Here is a 27,372-nt window from a genome sequence, read left to right as displayed (position 1 = left end):
TTTGATCATACAGTACATTAAAAGCATCCCACAATAGATCATGTTACGGACAAATGTACTGATGTGTAATACAGGACGGCCTACTTATTATAAAATTCCTTAACGTCAAAGCTTAATCATCAGGGACTAACACACTGTCCTTTGACTATCCAATCAGACTATCCAGTGAGTTCCTGATGCCATGCTATCTTGCACTTGTATCAGATAACTGACAGCATATCAGGAGCAGAGACGTCAGAGGGATAGTCGCTTCAGGCTCTTCCACATGAAGAGAAACATAAGAGTAATGACGATTGATCTAATGTGCCTTATTCACTTCAGATGAGATTTAGATTGAATAGATCAATATTGTTAGTTCCCTAATCGCCATGTATAAATGCATGTATGCGGCAGCTGGTCTTGGATGACTTTTATCATTACTGCCTTACCTCTGGACAAAAGCCAGTAGATTTGATTGATTATGTAACAGAGATTAATAATAAACCACCAGTAAATATAATCAGAGTGAGAGAGACAGTTTGTTACCTAGATTAGACATTGCTGGACACTCACTGGAGCCAAATAAACAAACATTTTCTTTTTAAATACTGATAGAGGAAGTTAAATATTTCCTGAAAAGAATTAAAAGGTTCTTTGTAAACCTGAGTGATCTATGATCATAAACAATGAGAACTCAAGTATTCATCCAAAATATAAAACAAACTTTACTTTCACCTTTTCTGCATTACAGAGTTCTGCAACAATGTTGCTTAACTGAATTTCTGATATATTGAAATAATTCAGATCTATGATTGATTTAAAGGCTGATTTAATCATGTCATGCCCCGTTTTCATCCCATTTGTTGTCTTGATGATGAAGATTTATTTGTTTGGTTTATTTAAGCATATTTTCTGCTTGTGTTTAATACATTTTGCTCAGCAATACCAGAACACATTTTTATTAAAAAGCTGAAACCAAGACTTCAGGGAAGTTACAGAGAGGCCCACTCTCTCCTATAGGCTTATAGAAAATAATATAAATAATATAACGAATAGGCTAATATACGCAGAAATAACACATTTAGCTAATTATTTAGTCAGACTTATTACAAAAGTGGTTGGTATCAGTCAAATAACTGGAATGTTGTCTGTTAATGTAAGTATGTTTACAGTGTAAAGTGTGCGGGTAAAACTACAGCACCCATGATGCACCGCGCCCCCATTGGAATTGAGGAAAGACGCATCCAGGACATCGACTCATAACTCGCTACTCTCCTACACGTTTACTAGTTGACGCCAATTTTTGCTTCTCGACGGATCAGCTTGGCACACAATTCAAGCGTAGACTTTGTTTTTGTACATTCAGACATCTGAATTTACTTATTTAACGAAAACCTCCCGTTAGAGAGGATTAGTGTTGAGTCGAAGTGGATTTTCACGGCTAGCCTTCAGCTACGAAAAAAACAACAAACCCGGAGCGCGATTTTTTGTTTTTCTGACAGGCAAAACTCCGCGTAGAAACCACCAAACAACCTTTTTTACTTTCATGGACGACGAAAAAACACTTATAATGCTTTATAGTTAAAACAATTTTTATTTGATCGAAAACAGTCTCTTTTTTTTGAGGACATTGTCATTTCCTCGCTAAGCTAGCAACTCCAGACAAAGAAAGAAAAGCAGCTTTCATCGCCTCATCACATCTTGTCAACTTTTCGCCCTTTTTGAGGAACAAAACCCACTTTTTGAGTCTAGTTGGGTAGAAATAAAGCAGAAATGGCCCAGCAGAGCAGTGCTCAGGTCGCCAGCTCACAGAAAGCTTTAATGCTGGAGATGAAGTCTCTACAGGAGGAACCAGTGGAGGGTTTCAAGATCACTTTAGTGGATGAAGCTGATCTCTACAACTGGGAAGTGGCGATTTTTGGACCCCCAAACACTCACTATGAAGGGGGCTATTTCAAGGTAAAGACTGGGGTTGATTTGTAAGGGGTAAATGTGTGTTATTTTTAGGAACAGATGGCTATGGTCTATATTTAGAACTGGAACCAGCTCTAGATAGCACCATCTCTTTATGTGCCTCTGTATCTGTTTTCTTTAGACCTATTTGGATATAATTAAGGTTTTTAATTGATTTAAGGTCTGATTATGATCTAAGGTCTTGTGTTTTCCATCAGACGTCGGTTTGATGTGATTTTGGGGTCTTTGTTGGAGATAATGGAGCTCATTTGTTTGGTTTCTTTGTTCCTCATTGACTCATTGTGATTCTGATGGATGGAGGATGAGATGATTTCCATAACTTTGTACAAAGAATATTATTAATATTACAATTAAATGTGATTATAATTGATCTCATCATATTATTAATACACTTTTAAGCTCATTACTCATTTGAATGATTATATTTTTATTCATTATTGACTTAGAAAAATTAGTGTTTGAGATAATTTCCAATTCTACAGAAATCAGGCATGTGTAAAAAAAAAAAAACAATTTTGACTTTTGAAAATATAATATTCATGACATTCCAGGCATTTATTAGAAGCCATTTAATTGGTATTAATTGTTGACATGACGTTTGACCTCTTTTATCCTTATTATGGTGATTATAAAAATAGAGTAGTGATGATAAAGGATGATTGTAAGGAGGTCTCACCCCATTCCATCAGAGCAGATAAACCTGTTCCTTCACACCAGTCTGAATGGTTTATAATTAATGACCTTAATAATGTCAGAAGCTTTATTAAATTATTCATCTTTATGTTAGTTCCTCTCTAGATTATAAAGAAAGGTCCTGGCCTGTTGTGTAGCGATCTGAAGTAGGTCAATGACTTTTCTTGCCTTTGTTTACAGCGAGAGCACTCACACACACACATACAGTGGGTTTGGCAGATACAGTGGCGTCACTGTTCACTGGTGTGTCAGGATGTGAGCTCGTGTTGAAACCTGATTAATGTCAGAACTGTATTCTCGAGCCTGGCGAAGCCTGAAGGCATGGTACTCAAACCTGTAACTGCTCCCTGCTTGAGGATAAATCAGTGGAGAGTGTATTTGCATGACAGAGACTTGCTGCTTTGTTTGAAAGGGGAAATTATTCACAGACGTTGCCTGTTCACAGGAACAACAATGTTATTGAGTATTCTGCTGGCACATTTACAAAATCTCGTAGTCAGCTGAGAACCTGATACCAGTCGTGCTAAACTTATTAGAAATGGTTACGTGCTTCCTTTGAAAGGTCAGTTCAGCTAGATATGAATATTATGTAATTTACTTACCCTCATGTGGTGTAATCTTTACGACTGATGTTCTTCCTTGGAACTCAAAAGGGGAAGTGCTGATGGATGCTGTTGAGTGAGCAAAACCACTGTAGCAGTCATTCATATGACTATTATTCAAAAGTTTCAATAAGATTTTGTCTTAGGAAATTAATTCAGCAAGGATGCATTAAATTTGTCAAAAGTGACAGTTAAAGGCATTTATATCCAAAGATGACTATTTCAAATAAATGGTGTTCTTTTGAACTTTTTGTTCATCAACAAATCAAATCAAAAAAAAAAAAAAAAAGAATGGTGGTTTTGACATCGACAGTAATAAGAAATCAGAATTATTTCTGAAGGACCATGTGTGACACTTAAATTTGGAGTAATGACTGCTAAAAAATTCAGCTTTACATCACAGGAATAAATTATATTTCAAAATATATTTAATGAAAAATGGTTATTTTAAGTTGAAATAATATTTCACAATATTACTGTATTTTTGATCAAATGAATGCAGGCTTGAATGAAAAGAGGCTTTTTTCAGAAACATTAAAAAATCGTACAAAACCCAAACTTTTGAACTTTGTATGTGCTGTATTTCAAGTCTTTAAAAGCCATACAATGGCTTTGTGAGAGGAATGAAATTTTTGACTAAAAATTTGTTCCTTTGCTGTAATTCTCGAATCTTATTGTCTCTTATGAATATAATAATTCCATTTGGCATCACTGATGACAAACCTGGCGTCACACCTTTTACTTACTGTATTTGAATATAAGCAAATTGCATTTGAGTGCTATGCTGGAAGTAAGCAAATTTTTTAATTCATTCCTTACACAAAAGCTATGGCTTTGGTGTCTGCAGGACTGTTTTATGGTGGTGTTGTCTGTTTGTGGTACTCAAAAGCATTAAAGGAGAAGTCCACTTCCAGAACAACAATTTGCAAATAATTTACTAACCCCCTTGTCATCCAAGATGTTCATGTCTTTCTTTCTTCAGTCGTAAAGAAATTATGTTTTTTGAGGAAAACATTTCAACATTTTTCTCCATATAACAGACTGATATTGTGCCCCGATTTTGAACTTCCAAAATGCAGTTTAAATGCGCCTTCAAACGATCCCAAATGCGGTTGTAAACGATCCCAGCCGAGAAAGAAGGGTCTTATCTAACGTAACGATCGGTTATGTTAATAAAAATAATACAATTTATATACTTTTTAATGTCAAACGCTCGTCTTGTCTTACTCTGCCTGAACTTTGTTTTTGTTCCGGTTCATGACACTTAGGGTACGTTGAAAAACTCCCATCTCATGTTCTCCCTCAACTTCGAAATCATCCTGTATTGCTGTTTTACCTTTTTTGTTAAGGGTGTTTGATCTTCTTTGCATGTTCACTTTGCGAAGACTGTGTCGGTACTTCTGCAGCGATGTAGGATGATTTTGAAATGATTTTTTTAAGTTGAGAGAGAAAATACAATTGGAGTTTTTTGCATACCCTAACTGTCTTGAACCAGAATACACAGAATTCAGGAAGAGAAAGGCAAGATGAGCGTTTGAGATTAAAAAGCATTTAAATAGTATTTAAAAAAAAAAAAAATTAAAATAAGCAATCATTTAGCTGGGATCGTTTGAAGCTGCATTTAAACTGCCTTTTGGAAGTTCAAAATCCGGGCACCATACCAGTCCATTACAAGGAGAAAAATGCAGAAATGTTTTCCTCAAAAAAACCATTTCTTTACGACTGAAGAACAAAAGACATGAACATCTTGGATGACAAGGGGGTGAGTACATTATATGTGAATCTTTGTTTTGAAAGTGGACTTCTCCTTTAAGTAATACTTTGTATTGAATGGGTCAGAAGACCATTTAGATTGAGATTTTTGTGTTTAATGGAAAAATGTCATACAGTTTTGGAATAACATTAGACTGAGTCAATGACCTAATCCTTGTCAATACAGCGATTTAAATTAGTGTAGTCGAATGCACAAGTCAGTATGTCCACTTCCAGTAGTAGCAGTCTAAAATGTTTCAAGGGCAGTTTTGCCACGAGACTTGAAAATAATTAGGTCTGTATTGAATCGAGATGGAGGGCATATCTCTTGCGTAACGGCTGTTTAACCTAGTTGTTTTCGTGCCAAAAAATGATTTGTCCCACTTCCTGGTTTTCCATCTCGAGGTCCATTTGTGTGTTTTCTCTCAGATTTTCTCTCCTGTCCATCTGCACTGTTCTCCTGCAATGTGATGCGTCTCCAATCCTATTAAGAGCAGCTGTCCTGTGCTCACCCCAAGACAGAATCCTCCAAAGCCTCTGTATATAAGAAATCTCTCTGTGCCAAACCGGCCAACAGCACTGTGATGTTGATTGTTTTGTCAAGCAGCACTAGAATGTTTTTTGGGGGGGTGGGAGAATCTGAAGAATCGTTTTTAACATGGTAAAACACTTTCACACTAGAGCTTTTGTTGCAGGCCCAAGTCCATTTAATGTCAGGGTTTGGTTGTTGTGAAAGCAGTTTCCCAACATGGTTTGCTTTAGGGAAATGGGAGCTGCTTTGGGGAAATGTGTAGTAAACAGTGTTTAAAATATAATATTAAAAAATTCATAAAACTGAGAAAACAATTTCATCAGATTTATAGGTTTGTAAAAAGGTACCATAATTGTGGGTAAAAAATATAAAATTGAATACAAATTAGATATTTTTCAGATAATATATTACGTATTTATTTTTTTCCACAGTATGAGTGGATTTTTACATGTAAATGCATAGCTGCTGATTCATATTTTATATTAATATTCATATTTTCATTTCTAAATAAAGCAGATTGAATTTTCACATCCCTTGTGCTACATCTGTTGCAGACAAACACAAGTACAGTGTGAAAAGAGACCAGCGGGTGAGGGGGTTGAAATCAAACCTTAGTTCAGAACAAACATTGAAGCAAGTGTGAAAACAGCCTTTTTGGCAGCTGAAAGCTTAATCAATTTAGCTGTAATACTTCATAAACAAGCATGCATGAGTCAAACTGTGTCCTGATACTCCTAACCATTGTTTTTGTCTTGTTTTGCAGGCTCGCATCAAGTTCCCGATCGATTACCCCTATTCCCCACCCACGTTCAGATTCCTCACCAAGATGTGGCACCCCAACATCTATGAGGTAAGAGGATTGTTTCAGCTCTCACGCTGTGTACTGTGGCATGTGGCTTGTCTGTTGTTCTGGACTTCCTCATTATTTCCTTCTCAGTTAAGCTCTGTGGTAATGCAGCAGGCAAACACAAACCTTTGTTGGCCACTGAACAGATATGAAAAGCAACACATTATATGAGCTCCTGATATAATAGAATATAAATAGCTGCACTGTGCCAGTAGGGAAAGTAAGGAAGTATATTATTTGAACTCTTAAAAATGAGGAAGAACTGTAACTCTCATCGGACAGGTGTGGTTCACCTGCAGTTCAGACCTGTTTGTGACCTAAAAAACATTAGGTTATATTTTGCGGGTTTGAAATGCTAAGCATGACAATTGCAAAAGCCACTGTACAGGTCTGTCATTATTTTCTTACCCTGTTTTTTTCTGTTCAGTGAACTCCTGGGTGGACTGTCTGATATCCATAAAGGATTAAAACTGTCATAAAATTGGCTCCTACAAATCATGCATGATATTCTAGTGTTTGTGTGTGAAGAACAGACAATTAAGACAATTAAGTAATTTAAAAACATTTAAAGCACTAGTATTACTAATTTAGGTGTTTATTCATTTGGTTACATCAGCAGTGTAGTGGAACTGTATATTGTTTATGGGTGGCATGCAGTGTAATTTTTTTGTCACATTAATATTGAATTCAACTGATAAACAGTCACATATGTGTTAATTTTTTAATTGGAGCTGTCGAACAATTAATCACGATTAATCGCGTCCAAAATAAAAGTTTTTTACATACTATATGTGTGTGTGCTGTGTATATTTATGTAAATTAATAATAATGAGCTTGTTGTTTTTATTTTTGTGTAACTGTATTTAGCTGTATTTTTTTTTTTTAGTTATTTTTACTTTTTACTTTTACTATTTTTAAAAAGTGTGTGTATAATAAATAAATATATATATATATATATATATATATATATATATATATATATATATATTTTTTTTTTTTTATTATTTATTGTTTTATGTATTATTATTATTATTGTTGTTGTTGTTATTATTATAATTATTATACTGTTTTTTTTTTTTTTTTTTTTTTTTTTTTTAAAGCAGAATTGCATTGTTGCATAATGTTTTGATACCAGATGTATTAATTTATGAACATATATATATATTTTTTGGTTTGAGTTCAAGTTACAGACAAAAAAGGCAGTAATTAAGTACGAAATAAGGACGAAATATCTTTTAATTGCAAAACATTTAATTGGTGCTTTTGTTATTGGATTATTATTAAAAAAGCTTTGCTACGTATTAATGTATTTATATAAAAATTTATATACAACTATTTTGATATACCATTATTCTGATTTAAGTTTGTAGTCATACCGCCTACCTCATGCACCAGTATATTTCCTCAAATTGGAGATCAGATGCTTTTCAGAGGGTTTTTTTTTATTTTGTTGTTGTTCTTCAGAGACTGTCCTTCATTTTTGACAGGCTGTTTCTCCTCTTCTCTCTTTCACACATCTTGCTCTGACTCGAGTACTCACAGCAGTGGTGTGGAGGCGAGGGGTTCACTCAGATGCTTGTTTTGCTTCATGAAAGCATTACGATCCTGTGATTGATGAATCTCTTTGTGCTTTCACAGAACGGGGACGTGTGCATCTCCATTCTGCATCCTCCAGTAGATGATCCACAGAGCGGAGAGCTTCCCTCAGAGAGGTGGAACCCCACACAGAACGTCAGGTATGAAGTAATCTCTTAACAGCCAGACCCTTAAACTCTGGTCCACTTTACAGCTTATTCTGACAACTTTCCATAGAGAAATGGTTTGTTTTCAAATGAATTTCCCCTCAGGGATCCATGGCTAGATCTTCATCAGTCGTTGTCACAAAGAGTGATTGTATTTTCCCACTAACAGAATTATAGCAAGAGTGGCCAAGCAGGTTTTGTGTTGATGAGTTTCCTGTTGCTTGCCTTTATGGAAAGCATCTCAGTGGAGATCTGGGTATTTGTGTGTTTCCTCCCCCGAGTCTGATCTGTGTTCTAGTTAGTCTGCTATCCTGTTTCACTGGGCTTTGTGCTTCTGTGGAAGAGCTAGTGTCTTCCAGGAAGCACATGTTAATCATTTCTGTTGTTAAAGAGCACCTGTCGCTGTACACAGAGAGAGATGGGCATGTTTTGACCCCAGACTGAATGTTGCATGTGTACACTGTCAAAATCTACTGCGTGCCTCTGCTCAGATGTTCCTTTTAATTAATTATTTTGAGTGCAAAACAAATTTAGAAAAAATCTGATACTATATGTCAGAATAGATCTGTGGACACTAAAACATCTGAAAATCGTTCTTTGTAAAATGTGTCTCTTTGTTCTTCAAAAAGGTTTCTGTGTTTTTGTAATAACCACAACATATTGTTCAAAAGATTTTGAATAATTTTCATGTTTAATATTTAATATTAGACTATTTGGAATATGGAATATTTCATGATTCTTTAAGGAATAAAATTTAAAAAGAACAACATTTATTCAAAATAGAAATGTTTTGTAACAATATACACTACTGTTCAAAATTTGGGGGTCAGTAAATTTTCTTTCTTTCTTTATTTGACATTAGTATTTGTATTTAGAAAAGGTGTGTTAAATTTATAAAAAGTAATAGTAAAAATTCTGTTTTGAATAAATTCTATTATTTTAACTACTTTTATTCATCAAATAATCCTGTAAGAGGTATCACAGGTTCCAAGAAATATTAAGCTGCACAACAGTTTGCAACATTGATAATAATCAGCATATTAGAATGATTTCTGAAGGATCATGTGACACTAAAGACTGGAGTATTTATGCTGAAAATGCAGCTTTACATCACAGTAATAAATTATATTTTAAAGTATATTAAAAAAATATATATTTATTTGAAACTATAATATTATTTCACAATATTACAATATTACTTTTTTTTTGTGTATTTTTGATCAAATTGACAGCCTTGGTAAGCACAAGAAACTAGTTTCTTTAAAAAAAAAAAAAAAAAAAAAAACAATAAAAATCTTACTGATCCCAAAATTTAGAATGCCTGTGTACTTTGTAACAATAGCTATTCTATCCAGATTGTGTTTTTAAAGAAAGCACATTTTTAATATTGATATATGTAAAGTAATTAATTTGTCAAAAGTTCTAAAAAAAAAAAAAAAAAAAAAAACTTTATTTGCAGAACCTATTTTTACCTATTTTTTTTAATCCTTTTCCTTTTTTTTTTTTTTTACCCATTTTTAAAAACTAAAATAATGAAAAAAAAAAAATCACATGAATATATGAATAGACTGTAAATCATAACTATAAATAATAAATAATAATTATGCCATTATTATTAAAATAATAATTGTTCTCATTTTTTTTTTTTTTTTGGTCTAGTTTATATTTTTCTTTTCTTTCTTTCTTTCTTTCTTTTTTTCTTTTCTTTTCTTTTTTATATTTGAAATTGCATTTTGGACTACATCATGTCCAAAACACTTTGCTCACTTGATAATTAATGGCTATAAGAATGATTATGCAAACAGTGCTTTAAAAATAAATTACCTTCCCTGTGAACACTGTTGTTTTTTTTGCCAAATTGGTGACTGAAAATACTGTGCATCCTTTTGCAAATATGAGTGTGCCAGCGTAGCTGTAAGCAATAGATAAACACTGATCCTCTTGTGTAAAACCTCCTGAAATCTTTAGGAAAATGCAACACAAAGCAGCTTTGCGGCTGATGAGCTTTAAGGTAATGGCATTATAACACAGTGTCTGTTTGTGTTTTTCAGAACTATACTGCTGAGCGTCATCTCTCTACTGAACGAACCCAACACGTTTTCTCCAGCCAACGTGGACGCCTCCGTCATGTACCGCAAATGGAGAGACAGTAAAGGAAAAGACCGGGAATATGCAGAAATCATTAGGTAACAAAATTGTACAAAAATACTGTACAGAATATGCCTCCTTAATGTTTATGTGTTTAAATCTGGTTACATTTTAATGGCTTTATCAGAAGGCCTGGTGTGAAGCAACACTTTAGCTAATGGAAAACCCTTCTGTGAAGATTTTGATTTATTTTCTGAATCAGCGGTGCCCTCTTGTGGTCGAATGAGTCACTGAAACAGGAGCGACTGTTTATCTGCTCTTGGCAATCTGTCTATATGTTGCAATTCATGTTTTCAACCATCTGAGTCGGAAAATTCGACTTGCATCAGATTTCCTCCTTCAGGACATTGGTTGTTTATTTCTCAGCCTTTGCTTCTTGAAACCTCAGGGCAAGAGTTCATATTAAGAACTAATATGACATAAAATGTCAATATGTCCCACTGCCTAAGACGGATGAGTCTTATGGAAGCTACATGGTTAAAATTTCATCTGTATAAAGTTGCATTTCAAGCAAAGTTAATCTCTTTGGGCAGAATCTATGGTATGCTGTTGATTACCACAAACTGTAATATCAGTAAAGCAAATGGAAAACATGTTTACATGAATGTTTTTTTTCTGCTCACCAAGCCTGCCTTTATTTGATCCAAAGTACATCAAAAACGGTAAAATTCAGAAATATTTTTTACTATTTAAAAGAACTATTTTCTATTTGAATATATTTTAAAATGTAATTTAGTCCTTTGATCAAAGATACATTTTCAGCATCATTATTCCAGTCTTCAGTGTCACATGACCTTTCAGAAATTGTATAATGCTGATTTGCTGCTCAAGAAACATTTTTATTATTTTGATCAATATTTAAAACAGATGAGTACATTTTTTTTTTCAGGATTCTTTCATGAATAGAAAGATTCAAAGATCAGCATTGATCTGAAATAAAAAGGTTTATACACTATACCATTTAAAAAAAAGGGGGGGTTATAGAATTATAATAATTAATACTTTTATTTAGCAAGGATGTTTTAAATTGCACAAAAGTGATGATAATGACTTTTATGCTGCAAAAGATTTCTATTTCAGATCATTGTTGGTCTTCTGAACTTTCTGTTCATCAAAGAAACCTGAAAAACATTCTACTCCACTGTTTTCAGCACAATAGTAATGTTTTTTTGAGCAGCAAATCAGAGTATTAGAATGATGAAAATTCAGCTTTGAAGTCACAGGAATAAATTACATTTTAAAATATATTCAAATAGAAAAGAGTTATTTTAACTAGTAAAAATATTTCACAATTTTACTGTTTTTGCTGTACTTTGGGTAAAATAAATGCAGGCTTGTTGAGTAGAAGAGACTTTAAAAACATTAAAAATCTTTTGACTGGTAGTGTACTTGCAATTGAAGTGTAACCTAAAGATTTAAAAGCACAAATGTGACCACAAAACCAGTCGCAAGGGTCTATTTTTTTTTTTAAATTGAGATTTACAAATCACCTCAAAGCTGAATACATAAACTTTCCATTGATGCATGGTTTGTTAGGACAATATTTGGCTGAGATACAACTATTTGAATATCTGTGATCTGAAGGTGCAAAAAATGAAAGTATTGAGAAACACGCCTTTAAAGATGTCTAAATGAAGTTCTTAGCAATGCATATTACAAATTAAAAATTACGTTTTGATACATTTATGGTAGGAAATTTACAAAATATCTTCATGGAACATGATCTTTATTTAATATCTAATGAGTTCTGTAATAAAAGAAAAATAGATAATTTTGACCCATACAATGTGTTTTTGGCTATTGCTACAAATATACCCGTGCTACTTACGCCTGGTTTTGTGGTCCAGGGTCACGAATGTGAAGCCAAATATTTCTTTAGATTAATTTCAAGTGTTTATGTCTCTTACAGAAAACAGGTCCTGGCCACTAAAGCCGAGGCAGAACGGGACGGAGTCAAAGTTCCCACCACCCTGGCGGAATACTGCGTTCGCACACGCGCCCCTGCGCTGGACGAGGGGTCCGACCTGTTATACGACGATTACTATGACGATGAGGACTTGGAGGATGAGGATGGCGAGGACTGTTGCTATGACGAGGACGACTCAGGAAACGAGGAATCATGACAACATTCCCATTGTCACCTTCATCCTCGTCTTCATCAGCATCACCCCGAAAGTGGAAACGTTAAGGCATGCGCCCTGCATTTACACTCACTCAGATGGCCATTTTTGTTTCCTTAAAGGACTAAAATGAGTTTTTTTTTTTTTTTTTTATTAAGCATTATGTTGTTTTCCCTCCGTGTCATAATTGTGCTGGCCTTCAGGCTTCTCTCCAATCTACTATGTTATTATTTCTTTGCTTTGCGCTTTCAGATAGCTTTGTGAAAGTTACTTAAAAAAGGACAAAAAAAAACCCAATTGAGCTTGACTGAATTAAGGAGTGATTCTTTGAATGAGGCTTCGTGTTGAATAATGCTGATTATGTCACTGATCTTTTGAGTTTTCTTAGATATGATCACTTAGACGCTCACTTTTTTTCAGCCTTTAAGCACATCTGAGCAGCCCAGCAATAAAACGTTGCAAGGTGCAAGGTGTGAGCTTTCGGTTTTCATTTCTCCATCATTTGAGTAGTAATTACATTAAAGGAACAGTTTACCCAAAAGATGACAATTCTGCCTTGATTTACTCACTCTTATGTTGTTTCCAAATGTGTATAACTGACGTTCTTCTGTGAAACATAAGATGTTTTAAGAAATGGAAGTAAATTCTTCAAGATGCAGATTTGGAACAAATTAGGGGGAGTAAATGACATTTTTGGAAGAACTATTAAGAAGCCCTAAGCAAAAAGACGGAAGGATGATATTAAAATCATTTTACAATGCAAAAATATAAACATTGCAAAAATATGCTGAGGCCTAAATTCTACAATGTGCTTAAAATCTGCATTATTTAACTTATAGTGTCACTTTAAATTATTGAAATTATGTATTTCTTGTTCCACAATATAGGAGCTTATCAGAAAATCAAAATAGTCAGACGTAATCGGGTAGTTTGGCGAGTTGGTGTCGTCTTTTCTGTTGAGCTGAGTTTATTTTAATATTTTTTTAAGCAATGCTGATATTCCTGTGTTGTCCTCCTAAGTGAATCTTATTTAATCTGTTGTTTTTTTTTTTTTTTTTTTTTGCATCACTGAAGCATTTGTTGTTTTGTTTGGGATATAAGGTGACTTCTGGACTGTTAAATGTTTTTTTTTTTTTTTTTTTTTTTTTTTTTTTTTTTTTTTTGGTGCCGTTTCTTTTGCATTACCGCTCCATAAATTGACGGCACATCCTACGTTGTGATATCATGATCTGGACTTTCCTTTTACGCTGCCTGGAGGCTAGTGAGTGCTGGTGTCCGTCTCATACCGACTGACTCTCAGGATCAACCAATCTGGAAAAAGAATAAAGCTACCAACAACAAAAAGTACTTTTTTTCACACCTGCAAGTCATCCATGTTTTCCATATTGTTTTGAGGACAATTTACAACCGTATCCCAAGAGGCTGAGATGCACACAAGGAGCTGATTTGTCATTTTATTGACCTGTATGTATTTTTACGGTTTGTTGGCCTATTTAAAACTGAATAAAGATCTTTATTAGAATATTTCTCATTTCTTTTTTTTTATCAACTACACTGATTTGATACTCAGAAATTGATAGAAAATGTTCACAAATAATTACTAAGATGCAACAGGTTACAAATTAAATGTGAAATTTTAAAGTAGACTGAAATTGTGTTGGTTTTTTTTTTGTTCTATTTAAACTTTAAAAATCATTTAAATCGAACTAAATAGGCAAAGTAGTCAGTCTTACAAACAAAACTTTTCTTTGCATAATGGTTCTCAGGGGTTTCAATTAAATAAAGGATTAGTTCACTTCCAGAACAAAAATTTACAGATGATGTATTTACCCCCTTGTCATCCAAGATGTTCATATCTTTCTTTTTTTCTAAAAGACCAAAAGATCGATTGTGAATGAGAATCTATTAAAAAAAATGTTTACCCAGCCCTAGCGTATTTTGTTGTTTTTAAACACTGTGCTGGCGTCCTGTAGGCTCATGATTAAAAATGAAAATGTGAACAAAATTAAAGCAATTAAATGTGTTATTCTAATTAAAATATAAAAATTAAAATGACAGGTAATAATAGATTATGACAGAATTTTTTCGACCCTGTCAGTCAAAATGACGGACAATGTTAAAGGTGAAGTCCACTTCCAAAACAAAGATTCACATGTAATGTACTCACCCCCTTGTCATCCAAGATTTTCATGTCTTTCTTTAAGTCGTGAAGAAATTGTTTTTTGAGGAAAACATTTCTGCGTTTTTCTTCATATGGTGGTATGACTGGTATGGTCCCCCAATTTTGAACTTCCAAAAGACAGTTTAAATGCGGCTTCAAATGATCCCAAATGTAGTTTTAAACAATCCCAGCCAAGGAAAAAAGGTCTTATCTAGCAAAACAATCGGTTATTTACATTAAAAAAAATACAATTTAAATACTTTTTAATCTCAAACGCTCATCTTGCCTTGCAGTCCTTTAACTCTGAGTATTCTGGTTCAAGACAGTTAGGGTATGTCGAAAAACTCCAATCGTATTTTCTCCCTCAACTTCAAAAATCATTTTAAAATCATCCTACATTGCTGCAGAAGTACCGACACAGTCGTTGCAAAGTGAACATGCAAAGAAGATCAAACACCCTCAACAAAAAAGGAAAAACAGCGATACAGGAAGATTTTTGAAGTTGAGGGAGAACATGAGATGGGAGTTTTTCGACATACCCTAACTGTCATGAACAGGAGCAAAAACAGTCCAGAGTAAGACAAGACGAGCGTTTGGCATTAAAAAGTATATAAATTGTATTATTTTTATTAAAATAACCGATCGTTACGTTAGATAAGACCCTTCTTTCTCAACTGGGATCGTTTACAACCGCATTTGGGTTTGTTTGAAGCTGCATTTAAACTGCATTTTGGAAGTTCAAAATCGGGGCACCATATCAGTCTATTATATGGGGATAAATGCTGAAATGTTTTCCTCAAAAAACATAATTTCTTCACGACTGAATAGTAAATTAAATTATTTGTAAATTGTTGTTCTGTGGAGTTCCTTTAAACCTCTGGTACAAACTGTTATTTTTCCTGTCATGACAGATAGGGTACATCTAAAAACTCCCGTCTCATTTTCTCCTCCAACTTCAAAATCATCCTACATCGCAGTTTTTACTTTCTTTTTTTTTTTTTTTGTAAAGGTGTTTAAACTTCTTTGCATGTTCACTTTGTAAACTCTGGGTTTGTACATCTGCAGCGATGTAGGATGATTTTGAAATTGGAGGAGAAAATGAGACTGGAGTTTTTAGACGTACCCTAACTGTCATGACCAAGTTCACACAGAGCTAGATGAGACAAGCGTTTGAGGTCAAAAAGTATATAAATTGTAATTAAATAAATGAATAACCGATCATTTCGCTATATAAGACTCTTTTTCCTTGGCTGGGATCGTTTAGAGCAATTTGAAGCTGCATTTAAACTGCATTTTGCAAGTTCAAATCTGGGGGCAACATAGAATCCTGAAATGTTTCTTTAAGAGAGAAGACAAGGGAGGTGAGTACATTATCTGTACATTTCTGTTCTGGAAGTGAACCAGTCCTTTAAAATGGAATTTTAAAAAGAAGAATTTACTTTGAAATTTTTTACTGTATCTTGGCAAATCTGACTACAGTGCAAGACATTAAGATCTTTCAAAAATCTCCAGAGGAGATATTTAAGCTTACTGTGTTCTTTATCTAAAAGCAAAGTCCTCCCTTTGCTCGCTAATTAATCTCTATGCTGTGAGGGAATCTATAGAGATCTTAAAGTGATCTCATTTCTTATTTATCTTTCCTGTTAGATCTGTCATTTTTCAGGGTAAGCGGACATGAGAGGGTTTGATTTCAATGCACAGCTGAATATGACATTGGTTACCAGATAAGATGTTCGGCCCAGCTGAAGTGTTCAGGGTCTCCAGGCATTCCAAAGTGCAGTTGGCCTGACTCTGTTGCCATGACAACCCTTCGACAGGCATTCAGGGTTTGCCTGGAAACACTGTGCTCTAGGCTTATTCAGACAATCTGAGCTCACAGGCTACACAATGAACATACAGAGATGAGGGGCGCCAGTGAGATGCAGTTACAGCGCTGATACTGTTTACAGAGCAAAGGTTCATGGTAATCTGGCTAAGAGTGTTTGGCTCGAACACTGTAAGAATAAAAAAGGAGGCATGTTTCTAATATTGGTACATTACAGAGAATAATCAGCCATTGACATCCATGGTGTTGGGGAAAAATACTACTGAAGTCAGTGGCTACCTTTAACTGCTTGCCTACACCCTACAGCTGTCAAAATATCATCTTCTTTCTACTTTTTGCTTTTTAATATTGTACTTTTCGGATGTACGTTTTATGGAAAAACAGGATTTTACTCAACTCCACACTCTTGGTTAACTTTTTTGGTTGTACTTCTGGTTAAGCACTGTAATTATCTGGTGCTTGGAGGAATCTGTTTTTTTCCTTGGTTTGTAGCTTTAGGACGTTAAGGATAGAGGGACACAAAGGCAGTCAGTGACCCTTATTTTGACATTCTTTATCCTGTCTTTGTGTATCTGTGCAACTGCTAACAGCAGGAGTGACTTGCATGAAGTTTGGCCAAATGCCACAGTACAGTCCAAAGAAATGGTCTGCACCAGTGCTTTCAGCCACAGCTGGCCTGCTTTATCCAGGGATGCTGAAAAATACAAAACAGCTTTTAGTTTAAGAATAGGTGCAATTCAGTTTACTTTTAGACAGTATAAATCATTCATAACATTATTACTCACATATGCTATCCACCTTATTCTTCCACACAAAAGTAAACCTATGGGTGAGACTTCTAGATTCATTAGCCGCTATAGGGATATAACGAGAATAACAACAACGTGCTGTAAACAGCAAAACCGTTTGCACTACAAACCAGTGTGTGCATAATTAAGATAATACAATAAAATAATATGGTAAGCTGTTTTGTACAGCTAACAATAGCCAGACGCAGATGAGACCGGAAGCCAGACCAATACAATGTACAAATGGCTGCACCCACTCTTACACCGTGTCTACACCGGACGTGAGCGGCGCGGTGCGACGTGACGTGATAAAATACAGTAGAACCCATTATAATCATTGATGCTGTCTACACTGGATGCGGCGCGACACGACAAATCTCCAACAGTAAACTGCTACCACGTTCTATTTATGACATGCTCACACAAAGTTCAAATGGTTTGCAACAGTCGCTTTGTCGTGTCCAGTGTAAACAGACTTTAGCTGTTGCGGCATGGGGTTACAGGAAAAATAAGGTGGACAGATAAGTGCAAACTAAATGTAGTGTTTTCAGAGACGTAACTGCATGTTAACTGCAATTAAATTAAATGTATTATAATTTAAATTTATATTAAATGCAATTAACTAAACTTTAGAATGATTTGATGAAAATTCAGCTTTGGATCACAGAAATAAATTTCATTTTAAAATATATTCAAATAGAAAATTATTTTAAATTGTAATAATATTTGACAATAGAGGGTTTGCACTTACGTCACAATTTGGTCAGTTACCCAGATGCGCGGCCATATTGGCAATACTAAGATGTAAAGAACAGCATGGAATGCATGGTTAATGTACTACTGAATACGTTGTGGAAGCTGCTAAATAATATAGAGAAGGACAGTTTTTTGAACAACTAAACTTTATAGGTGTTAAAGATACGTAGGAGCAGTATTAATTAAGATATTAGCCTAATATTTCACCTACATGACCAGAACTGATAAGAACAAACATGAATGTTGTCAAGATTTGGAAAGCCCTGGAAATCCTGTTTCATTTTGGCCAACCACAAATGCCTTTTGATCCTCAGACAGTTTTTTGCACTCCTCTTGATTTGTTAATGTTTGGCAGTCTATAGTACTCCAAATGTTTTTCCTGGTCCGAACAATTAGTACAGCCCAAAACATGGCAATAATTGATCTTTTTTAGCAGCAATAATCAGCAAAATATGCAAGTTTCACCTGAAAATACGCCTGATGGACATAAAATGACTTCATCTTTTTAATACCATTTAGCGAAATACACTACAATCAATAAATCACACTGCAAACAAAAACTTTAAGCTGCTTTGAGGTAAAAACAAACCATCTCAACATCCAGCGTCTGCCAGCTCAGCTCAGCACATTTAAAAGTCTCTCCATTCATTTCATCTGTGCTCGGGTGACAGCAGCGAGGAGCCCACGCACGCACGCTGGCCTTGCGCTAACAGATTTGTCCTCAATTAAGACATAAAGAGCGTCTGATAGGGATTCTCTCAAGGAGCACAGAGCTAGCTTGTGCCTGCATACGGGTGCGCAGCAGTGCCCGGGGAGAGCTGGCTAACTGCCCGCGCATGCTAGAGAATGTCCCGCGGGCCAGCAGGAACCGGACGCCGGGGTTAGTACTGTGTTTTAGTGTAGCGAAGATAGGTTTTTAAGGCTCAGTTGGAAAGAAATTACTGACTTTGATTAAGGGATTGTTTAGAATAGCTAATTACCATACTACTCCTACTATTTTCGTGGTGTTTACTAAAGCATCACTATCTACCTTATATTCTTCAATACGGAAGAAAGCCTCTAGGCCAGACTTCTGGTTCATTATTAAGAGAATAACAACGTGCAGTAAATGGTAAAACTGTTTGCACTTAACCAGTGTGTTCATAATTAATAATAATGCATTAACAACATGTTAGGACACACCAATTTGGAATATCAAGCAGCAAAACAAGCTGTTTTGTACAGCTGAAAATAGCTAGATGCATAACATGCATAAAAATAAATACTTTTATTCAACAAGGATTCATTAAATTAATACAATTTAATTCCTAATGTTAGATTTCTGTTTCAGATAAATGCTGTTTTTGAACTCTTCATCAAAGAATCCTGAAAAAATGATCTGTTTCTACTTAAATATTAAGTGGCACAATTGTTTTAAACATTGATAATAATCAGAAATGTTTCTTGAGCAGCAAATCAGTATATTAGAATGATTTCTAATGATTACATTTTAAAATAAAATATAAGAGTTATTATAATTTTTTACAGTATCATTGTTTTTACTGTATGTTTGATTAAAGAAATACAGCCTTGGTGAGCATGATATACTTATTTCAGAAATATTTTATAAAACTTGCTGACTCAACTTTGAATTCAGCCATACAACATACTATTTCTGCCATATCATTATATGCATAAAGAGGAGTATACTCATTCTTGATTCATTATTTGGTCAGACTTCCAAAGATTCAGAAATTTTAACTAAAAATTGGAATAGAAGTACAAAACCATTTCCCACCTAAAATGCATACTTAATAGTAGAGTGTTTATACCGCACTGTATGCAAGTGACATTTTATTATTAATGTTAATTAAAACCAGACAGCAATTTATAGGCTCATTGCATTATTTGTAATCCCACGGAGAGCATTTGATGAGACTTAAGTAGTTTTTAATGTGATATTTGTGATGTTGAGGAGCACCACGGTTTATGACAATGATAAACACTGGCGCTACCTATAAATCAATCATCCTCATTGAGAGTTTCCCTTCAAGTGGCCGTCAGTGTTAATATCTGAAACACAGCCTCATATATTCCTGTATGATTTAGTGACAGCATTACAGAGGTGTATTACATTACAGGGAATCAATAAGGCAACCGGCAGAGATGTGGAAGTACAGTCCGATGGAGTCGATTACAAATGAAACAATCCAAGGATAAAATGGTAAGCCAATTCCATTACAAGATATTTATTTATAGGTATGATGCCATAAAATACCACTTGCTTATTGTGCAAGTGCTTTTTGTGCATGTACCTCATAAATGCCAAGATCGATGGCTGTATATGGAATAATGCCCAGGATGCTGGGGATGTAGCCTGTATAAAAGGCCTTTATGCCTCCATTTCCCTATTGGTTTTGCTGGTTCTAGTTGATGTGTTGGTTTTAAAAGGGTTAAACTATACTTTGTACTTGCAAAAATATAATATCAGTGATGTCAACTCAAGCAGCTTTACAGAAAATCATGTTTGCAGGTTAGAGCTTTGCAATAATATAGTTTACATTTGGATGTGATACAAGCAATCAAGCCGTTAAGATTTACTATATATTTCCCTACACAAATACACTGGGTAAAGTTGGATGTCTTTATATATCCAACAGCTGATGATGCAATCTTTTTTTAGTAATAATTTTTTTTATTCTAAAACATTATTTTCTGCCTTGTTGCCATGGTGAAGTAATGAATGTAGTTCAAGTTTAATGGTAGGTCTTCAATCGTGACGTTTCCAAGCATTTTTTCACATGCACATAGTGCATAATATGCAATTGTCTATGGTTATTCTTTGCTGGAAATCCTTTTATATCAGACTAAGACTGAGTCATTTATGCTCAAATATTTATTCAGGATCCTGCCTGTCATGGTGGATTCTGGTGCAATTTTTAACATGATTACATTTCATTTCCACAGGGACATCTGTTTGTTTGGTTTTATCGGAAAGAATGGACCTGAAACCCAGTCACAACATCAACCGAATTAATCACAGTGCAGTGCATTTCTTATGAAACTATTAAAAGTCAGTAATATCTGGTATATCATGTGATATTTTCAGCATCACTTCAACAGTTGAAACAGACTAGAAAGTCAGTCTGTTATTGAGAAATGCTAATGATGCACTTGCATAAAACGAAACTGTAGTTCGGCCAAAAAGATTCCTGTCCTGCATACCAGTCCTGTAGTTGCTCTGGCAACCAGCTGCTTCCACCAAGTCCCTGAGGTCGTCTTCTCCTCTGTGTACTCATTGGGAATGACAAGCCTGTCGCCAAAGTCCAGCACCTGCTGCAAATGCAAAAATGACACATCAGCTATTTAGAACCAGATACTATTTCTGTTATATAAGTATATAAGTATAAACATTAGACATTTTAAAAGCATAAAATATTTTGAGCCATGCATTGCATCACTACCCCTTGTGCTGTCGTTTACCTAATTTAGCGTTCCCAGGTCAAAAATCTGCATGCAATTCTGCCATTATGGTATTTTATAACTATGAATATAGGATTCAATCTTTTTGTCAACTTGTTTTCTTTCAATGAGCACAGATTTTGTATTTGTTTTTGGAACCGATTAATTGTAGGCCTCATTGTTCTGATTTTATGCATCCCACATACACTGCACAGTGAACAGGGCCAAAATGATCCAAAATCAATGTTTTTTACTTAAAAATTTAGGTGCATAACTTCTGATCAGTGAGGCATATGATCAATCACTTCCAAAAAGAAATACAAAACCTGTCCTATTGAATGAAAACAAGCTGACAAAAAGATTGAATTCAATATTAATTATACATTTGTAAGCATTAAGTTTCTGGCTGTCATTTTTTACTGAAATGGCCAAAAATGCAATATTTATATTAAAGATATAGATATATATATATATATATGTTTATAATTAATTACATTTATTTATTATTGGCAATTTCAGTCAGCTTTCCAGCTGAGGTTTTCAAAAACCAGTAATACAATACAGTATGTCTTAATTAATTTGCCCCCCCAAAAAAAAAAAAAAAAGCATGTATTTACAGAAAGGTGTTTTCATTGTCTGATGATCTCTTTCAGGTCAGTGGCAGAATTAAACAGCCCCTCCAGTCCTCTGTCAGCCCCTCTCTGAAGAAGACACCAGGAAATCAGAGATGGGTAATTGAACACGAACACATTCTGTGCAGATCCCAGACCAAAAATAGACTGTATTTATTCAAAAAGAAATGTAATATGACACTGTCAGTGGACAACCTTTCTAAGATGTTCTTATCCTCATTAGAGATGTCCATTCCCAGCTCAGCCTGCGACTGTTTCATCTCAGATGCATCCAGATGGCCAAACAGGAGCAGAACATAAAAGCAACTCATTAGCTTTCAGCAATACGGCTTAATCAAACCCAGACAAAACTCAATCAACGTAAATGATCCACTAGCAGAATAAAGAAACACACAACTCATTTAATCAAGATGTTTCAAAACTGCCAATTAAAAACTCAAGTACTCAAACACTCCAAACACAAAGATACACATCACTTTGCAAATCAGATAATACTGTGCTCGAAGAGCAAATTAAGTCTAAAACCTTGACAAAGGGTATGATCAGAATGGCATACTATCATTACTAATGCATACTACTATCTGAAGTGTGCAGTGTGTATACTGTGCATTGCATGCCATTGTTCTCTACCCAGATTAAAGCAATCATTCACATAGAAATGAAAATATACTGAACATTTATTCACCCTCAGGACATCCAAGATGTAGATGAGTTTGTTTATTCATCTGAACAGATTTGGAGAAACAGATTAGCATTGCATCACTTGCTTACTAATGGATCCTCTGCAGCGAATGGGTGCCGTCGAAATGAGAGTCCAAACAGTTTGTAAAAACGTGTTATTTGAATCAGGAGAGAAATATGCACAAATCAAGCACATTTTACAAGTGAAAACAGTTTATGTGGGGGGGATTTTGATGTGGGAGGAGAATAGGGGATGAGTTTTTTTTTCACTGGAGGTGAATATGTGTTTTTATGGAAGAGTTTAAAGTTAAAATGTTTTGATGGATTTTTTTTTTTTTTTTACAAACCTGCAGCTTTTCACTTTACAAGATGTTAATTGATAGACTGAAGTTGTTTGGATCACTTGTGGATTATTGTGGACTTTCTGACGGCACCCATTCACTGCAGAGGATCCATTGGTGAGCAAGAGATGTAATGCTAAATTTCTCCAAACTCAAAATATCATAAGCAGGCATATACTGCAAAATATGCATTATTCCATTCCCAGCATACCCGATGGCTGAATTTTAGCAGCACAATCTGTTTTAAATATAAAATGCCTAATTTTAGCTGGGCAAAGCATATCAGTACAACTAATAGTTTGAGTAAATGTGTGGTTTTGGCACATTGATGTCGCAGGAGCATCTGTTTCTGTTTTCTTGCCATTCTGCCTAGATTAGTATTAATGTCAGTGTTCTTGTTCAGGCTGTGAGCTGGAGTTTATTCTCATGTTGTTTTAGGTTTCTGGAAGATTCGGTGAAGGCATGACCATCGTCTTCTGTGGTATCTGTGATGGTCATTATCACAAAACAGAACTGATATTTTTAGCCAAGAAAAGGACTTTTGCTCGGCATAATTTTGTCTTCGGCACACTCATAGCTTATTGTTATGAATATAGAAACTCTAACAGGATGTTTATAAGGATATGTTTCTCTAGGGCTGAGAGAGAAGACTCTCTGTTCCTAACTGCTACTGACATGTACGAAGTGTTACCAAACAAAACTGCCATCAGCAGGAAAATAAAAACTATTTTCATTTGTCCTACATTCTGCACTGTATAAAGACATTCTTCTTTGGCCTTTTCTTATGACAAGCTCACAAATGAGTATTAGTTTTATATTCACCTGAGTCTAGTACCTTTTAGGTCGATTGGATTGATTGGTAATCAGACCACATGAGTAACATTAAAAGACTAAAAGAGACCAGTTTTGCATTTATAAGATGTTTCCCCATTAAAGGAAGCTCTCCGCAGACTAATTGCAATGCTGAAACTACTCAAGAGTCTTGTGTAAAGGCGGCATGGTGACAGCAGGGTTGTATTTTTAGTAGCTCTTGAATTCTTAAGATGGAATCTGCAGATACTAAACCATCAGGTGTACCATTTTATGATGGGCTCACTTCACTTACAATAAAGTACCATGGTACCATTACCATGTTTTTGAACATGTTTAGGACTTTCCTGAATGTTGGATGTCACATGGTTGTGACAATACAGTTGAACTATAAATACTACAAACTACATATAGTAATATCATAATGTTTAATATTTGAATATTTTATGTTTACAGCTTACAGTTTTCAGAACATAGTTTAGAATGTGAAACACATCTGCCAGCAGAGGGCAGGATATATTCCCTTATACTATCTGTTTGCAATGTGCATAATATATTTTTGCTTTATAGCTTTAATTATTATTAACTAATTTAGTATCTGTTTCCTGACTGCTGCAATTCACACTAGCAGACAAATTGGCATTAAATTATTCAACAGCATGTAATTAATCTACCAGATTAAGCCCAATCAAATTGCATACTTAAAGCACATTTTAACTAACAAGCACTGTTATTTAATATTTAAAGGGATAGTTCACCCAAAAATGAAAATTCTGTTATTAATTATTTACCCTCATGTCGTTCCAAACCCGTAAGACCTTTGTTCATTTTCAGAACACAAATTAAGATATTTTTGATGAAATCCAAGAACTTTCTGACCCTGCATAGACAGCAACACAACTGACACATTTAAGTCCCAAAAAGGTAGTAATGACTTCATTAAAATAGTTCATATGACATCAGTGGTTCAACCGTAATTTTATGAAGCTACGAGAATACTTTTTGTATGCAAAGGAAAAAAATATCGAGCTTATTCAACCATTTCTTCTCTTCCAAGCCAGTCCTCGTCGTGCATTTACGAGGAAAACAAACATGCCCCTATGCAAAAAGAACACACCTCTATTTTGATAGCCCCACCCCCAAATCAACGAACATGCTATGCAACAGGCACCTCCCCCATCATAGTGGACACACCCCTTACTGCTGATTGGCCAGAAATGCGTTTTGGTAGGAAAAAACGGGGGGGGGAAACACGGAACTTGGCTACTTAGTGGCGCTATAAGAGGGAAAAAAAACTAAAAATGGCTAGAACTGCACAACCATTTGTCCTATCAACATGAAAAACGATTGTCACAGTCTTGGTCCAAAGTGCTGCAAGTGTCTATAAGCACATTTGCGAATCTCAAAAAACATGGCCACAAATGGCTGACAAATTTTGAGCACCTGTTAGACAAGGTTAACTGAGGCCGTTCGGAACAAAATTTGGTCGACATGTTCGACTCACAGCCCCAAAGGTCTGAGAGAGATATGAAAGAAATCAGCCATTGGGGGGCGATATCACTTTTTTTTAGGGAAGTAAATGATTGTATGTTGTGCATTTTTTCGTGCATACGTGCAATATTTCAGACAACTTTGCCTCTAGAACCACTGCTGTCAATCAAATCGTTTATTAAATATTCAAAAAGGCTACTTTTGCAAACTAGTCCTAGGTTTTTCGCTCAATCTCAACAAAGCCACTGCAGTGCAATTCTCTGGACTCTCTAGATCCATAATTATCCAAAAACTATTGAACTTTACCCTTTGATAAGCTACAATAAGGTCATTTTTAAATTATACCCAAAAGCCTATAAATCCTAAACAAAAACCCAAAACCTCAAGAAACTGGTCGAGCATATGCAATAGAAGATTCTACACAAGCATGCAACATTTAATGAATATTCAACCATAGGTGGCACTATAACAGTCATAAATGATAAAAATCATATTTCTATACAGCTATGTTAAGACAGTTACTTTTTCCTTACTGTACTTAAATGCCTTAAAGGAGAAGTCCACTTCCAAAACAAAGATTCACATATAATGTACTCACCCCCTTGTCATCCAAGATGTTCATGTCTTTCTTTCTTCAGTCGTAAAGAAATTATTTTTTTGAGAAAAACATTTCTGTATTTTTCTCCATATAATGGACTGATATGGTGCCCTGATTTTAAACTTCCAAAATGCAGTTTAAATGCGGCTTCAAACGATCCCAAATGTGGTTGTAAATGATCCCAGCCGAGGAAGAACGGTCGTATCTAGCGAAATGCTCGGTTATTTTCATTTAAAAAATACAATTTAAATACTTTTTATTCTCAAATGCTCGTCTCGCCTTTCTCTCAATGAACTCTGTGTATTCTGACTCAAGACAGTTAGGGTATGTCAAAAAACTCCAATCGTATTTTCTCCCTTGACTTCAAAAATCATTTTTAAATCATCCTACATCGCTGCAGAAGTACCGACCCAGTCTTTGCAAAGTGAAGATGCAAAGAAGATCAAACACCCTTAACAAAAAAGGTAAAACAGGCATATAGGAGGATTTCGAAGTTAAGGGAGAACATGAGATGGGAGTTTTTCGACATACCCTAAGTGTCATGAACCGGAACAAAAACAGTCCAGGCATAGTGAGACAAGACAAGCGTTTGGCATTTAAAAGTATATAAATTGTATTATTTTTATTAAAATAACCGATCGTTATGCTAGATAAGACCCTTCTTCCTCGGCTGTGATCATTTACAACTGCATTTGGGTTTGTTTGAAGCCGCATTTAAACTGCATTTTGGAAGTTCAAACTCGGGGCACCATAGCAGTCTATTATATGGAGAAAAATGCTGAAAATGTTTTCCTCAAAAACATAATTTTGTTACAACTGAAGAAAGAAAGACATGAACATCTTGAATGACAAGGGGGTGAGTAAATTATTATTAAATTGTTGTTCTGGAAGTGGACTTCTCCTTTAAGTGCTTGCAGCTATATTCCTTATTGCATTTGAATATTATTTTTTACAAATTTGGTTACATTAAAAAATTCGAGAGAAAAAAAAATACATATTAAATGCATGAAATATATTTATGTATATTTAAAGTAGTAAATCATTACAGTGGCTCATGTTTTTATGATGTGTGTGAGAGATATTTTTATGACACTAACCTCATCTCCACCCCCTCTTCTCCTCCCCTCTCCCCCATCTCCATCCCACCTCTAATTGCCCAATTCTCTACGCTTTCTACCTCTTCTCCCCCTCTGTGTCTCTTTCTCTCTCTCTCAGACACACGCACGCACACACACAGACTAACACCTGCGCAGAGCCGGTGAATCACGCCGACGCCGCTTCGCTCTCCAATCTCTCATCCATCCTGACAGTCAGATCGCCTCCATTTTAATCAGCAGACTCTCCGCGGTGGAAAGAGAGATTCATTGCCGTCTTCTGCAGCGCGAGATTGCGTTTCGATTAATATTTCACAAGTTCCTTCGCGCTCCGTGTGGATTGGCTGGCTCTCTTTTGTTTCCTG

The 27,372-nt window shown here is 35.1% G+C and overlaps 1 protein-coding gene and 1 long non-coding RNA gene across 2 annotated transcripts; one reads left to right on the top strand and one right to left on the bottom strand.

Annotated features, from left to right (window-relative positions):
• Window positions 1–1,217: 1,217 nt before the first annotated feature.
• On the top strand, window positions 1,218–13,913 carry cdc34b (cell division cycle 34 homolog (S. cerevisiae) b). Its single transcript, XM_051136430.1, has 5 exons — window positions 1,218–1,938; window positions 6,296–6,382; window positions 8,018–8,115; window positions 10,173–10,307; window positions 12,179–13,913. Exons 1-5 carry the CDS (start codon window positions 1,753–1,755, stop codon window positions 12,390–12,392), a joined length of 720 nt encoding a protein of 239 aa, XP_050992387.1. The 5' UTR covers window positions 1,218–1,752; the 3' UTR covers window positions 12,393–13,913.
• Window positions 13,914–18,413: 4,500 nt separating this feature from the next.
• On the bottom strand, window positions 18,414–27,282 carry LOC127181034 (uncharacterized). Its single transcript, XR_007829722.1, has 4 exons — window positions 27,159–27,282; window positions 22,188–22,252; window positions 21,978–22,061; window positions 18,414–21,234 (listed from the first exon to the last, which is right to left on the bottom strand). It is a non-coding gene; the product is annotated as an uncharacterized LOC127181034 (long non-coding RNA).
• Window positions 27,283–27,372: the final 90 nt, after the last annotated feature.

Source organism: Labeo rohita, chromosome 2 (genome assembly GCF_022985175.1).
Source record: "Labeo rohita strain BAU-BD-2019 chromosome 2, IGBB_LRoh.1.0, whole genome shotgun sequence".
Taxonomy (NCBI): Eukaryota; Metazoa; Chordata; class Actinopteri; order Cypriniformes; family Cyprinidae; genus Labeo; species Labeo rohita.
Note: the sequence above shows the minus strand (reverse complement) of the source record. Positions and strands in the feature narration are given on the sequence as shown.

Excerpts from the sequence above, each read along its gene's own strand:
- cdc34b (XM_051136430.1), top strand. The coding sequence starts at position 1,753 with ATGGCCCAGCAGAGCAGTGCTCAGGTCGCCAGCTCACAGAAAGCTTTA. Across the intron at positions 6,383-8,017 it reads GGCACCCCAACATCTATGAG|AACGGGGACGTGTGCATCTC; the intron begins GTAAGAGGATTG and ends GTGCTTTCACAG. Across the intron at positions 10,308-12,178 it reads GAATATGCAGAAATCATTAG|AAAACAGGTCCTGGCCACTA; the intron begins GTAACAAAATTG and ends TGTCTCTTACAG.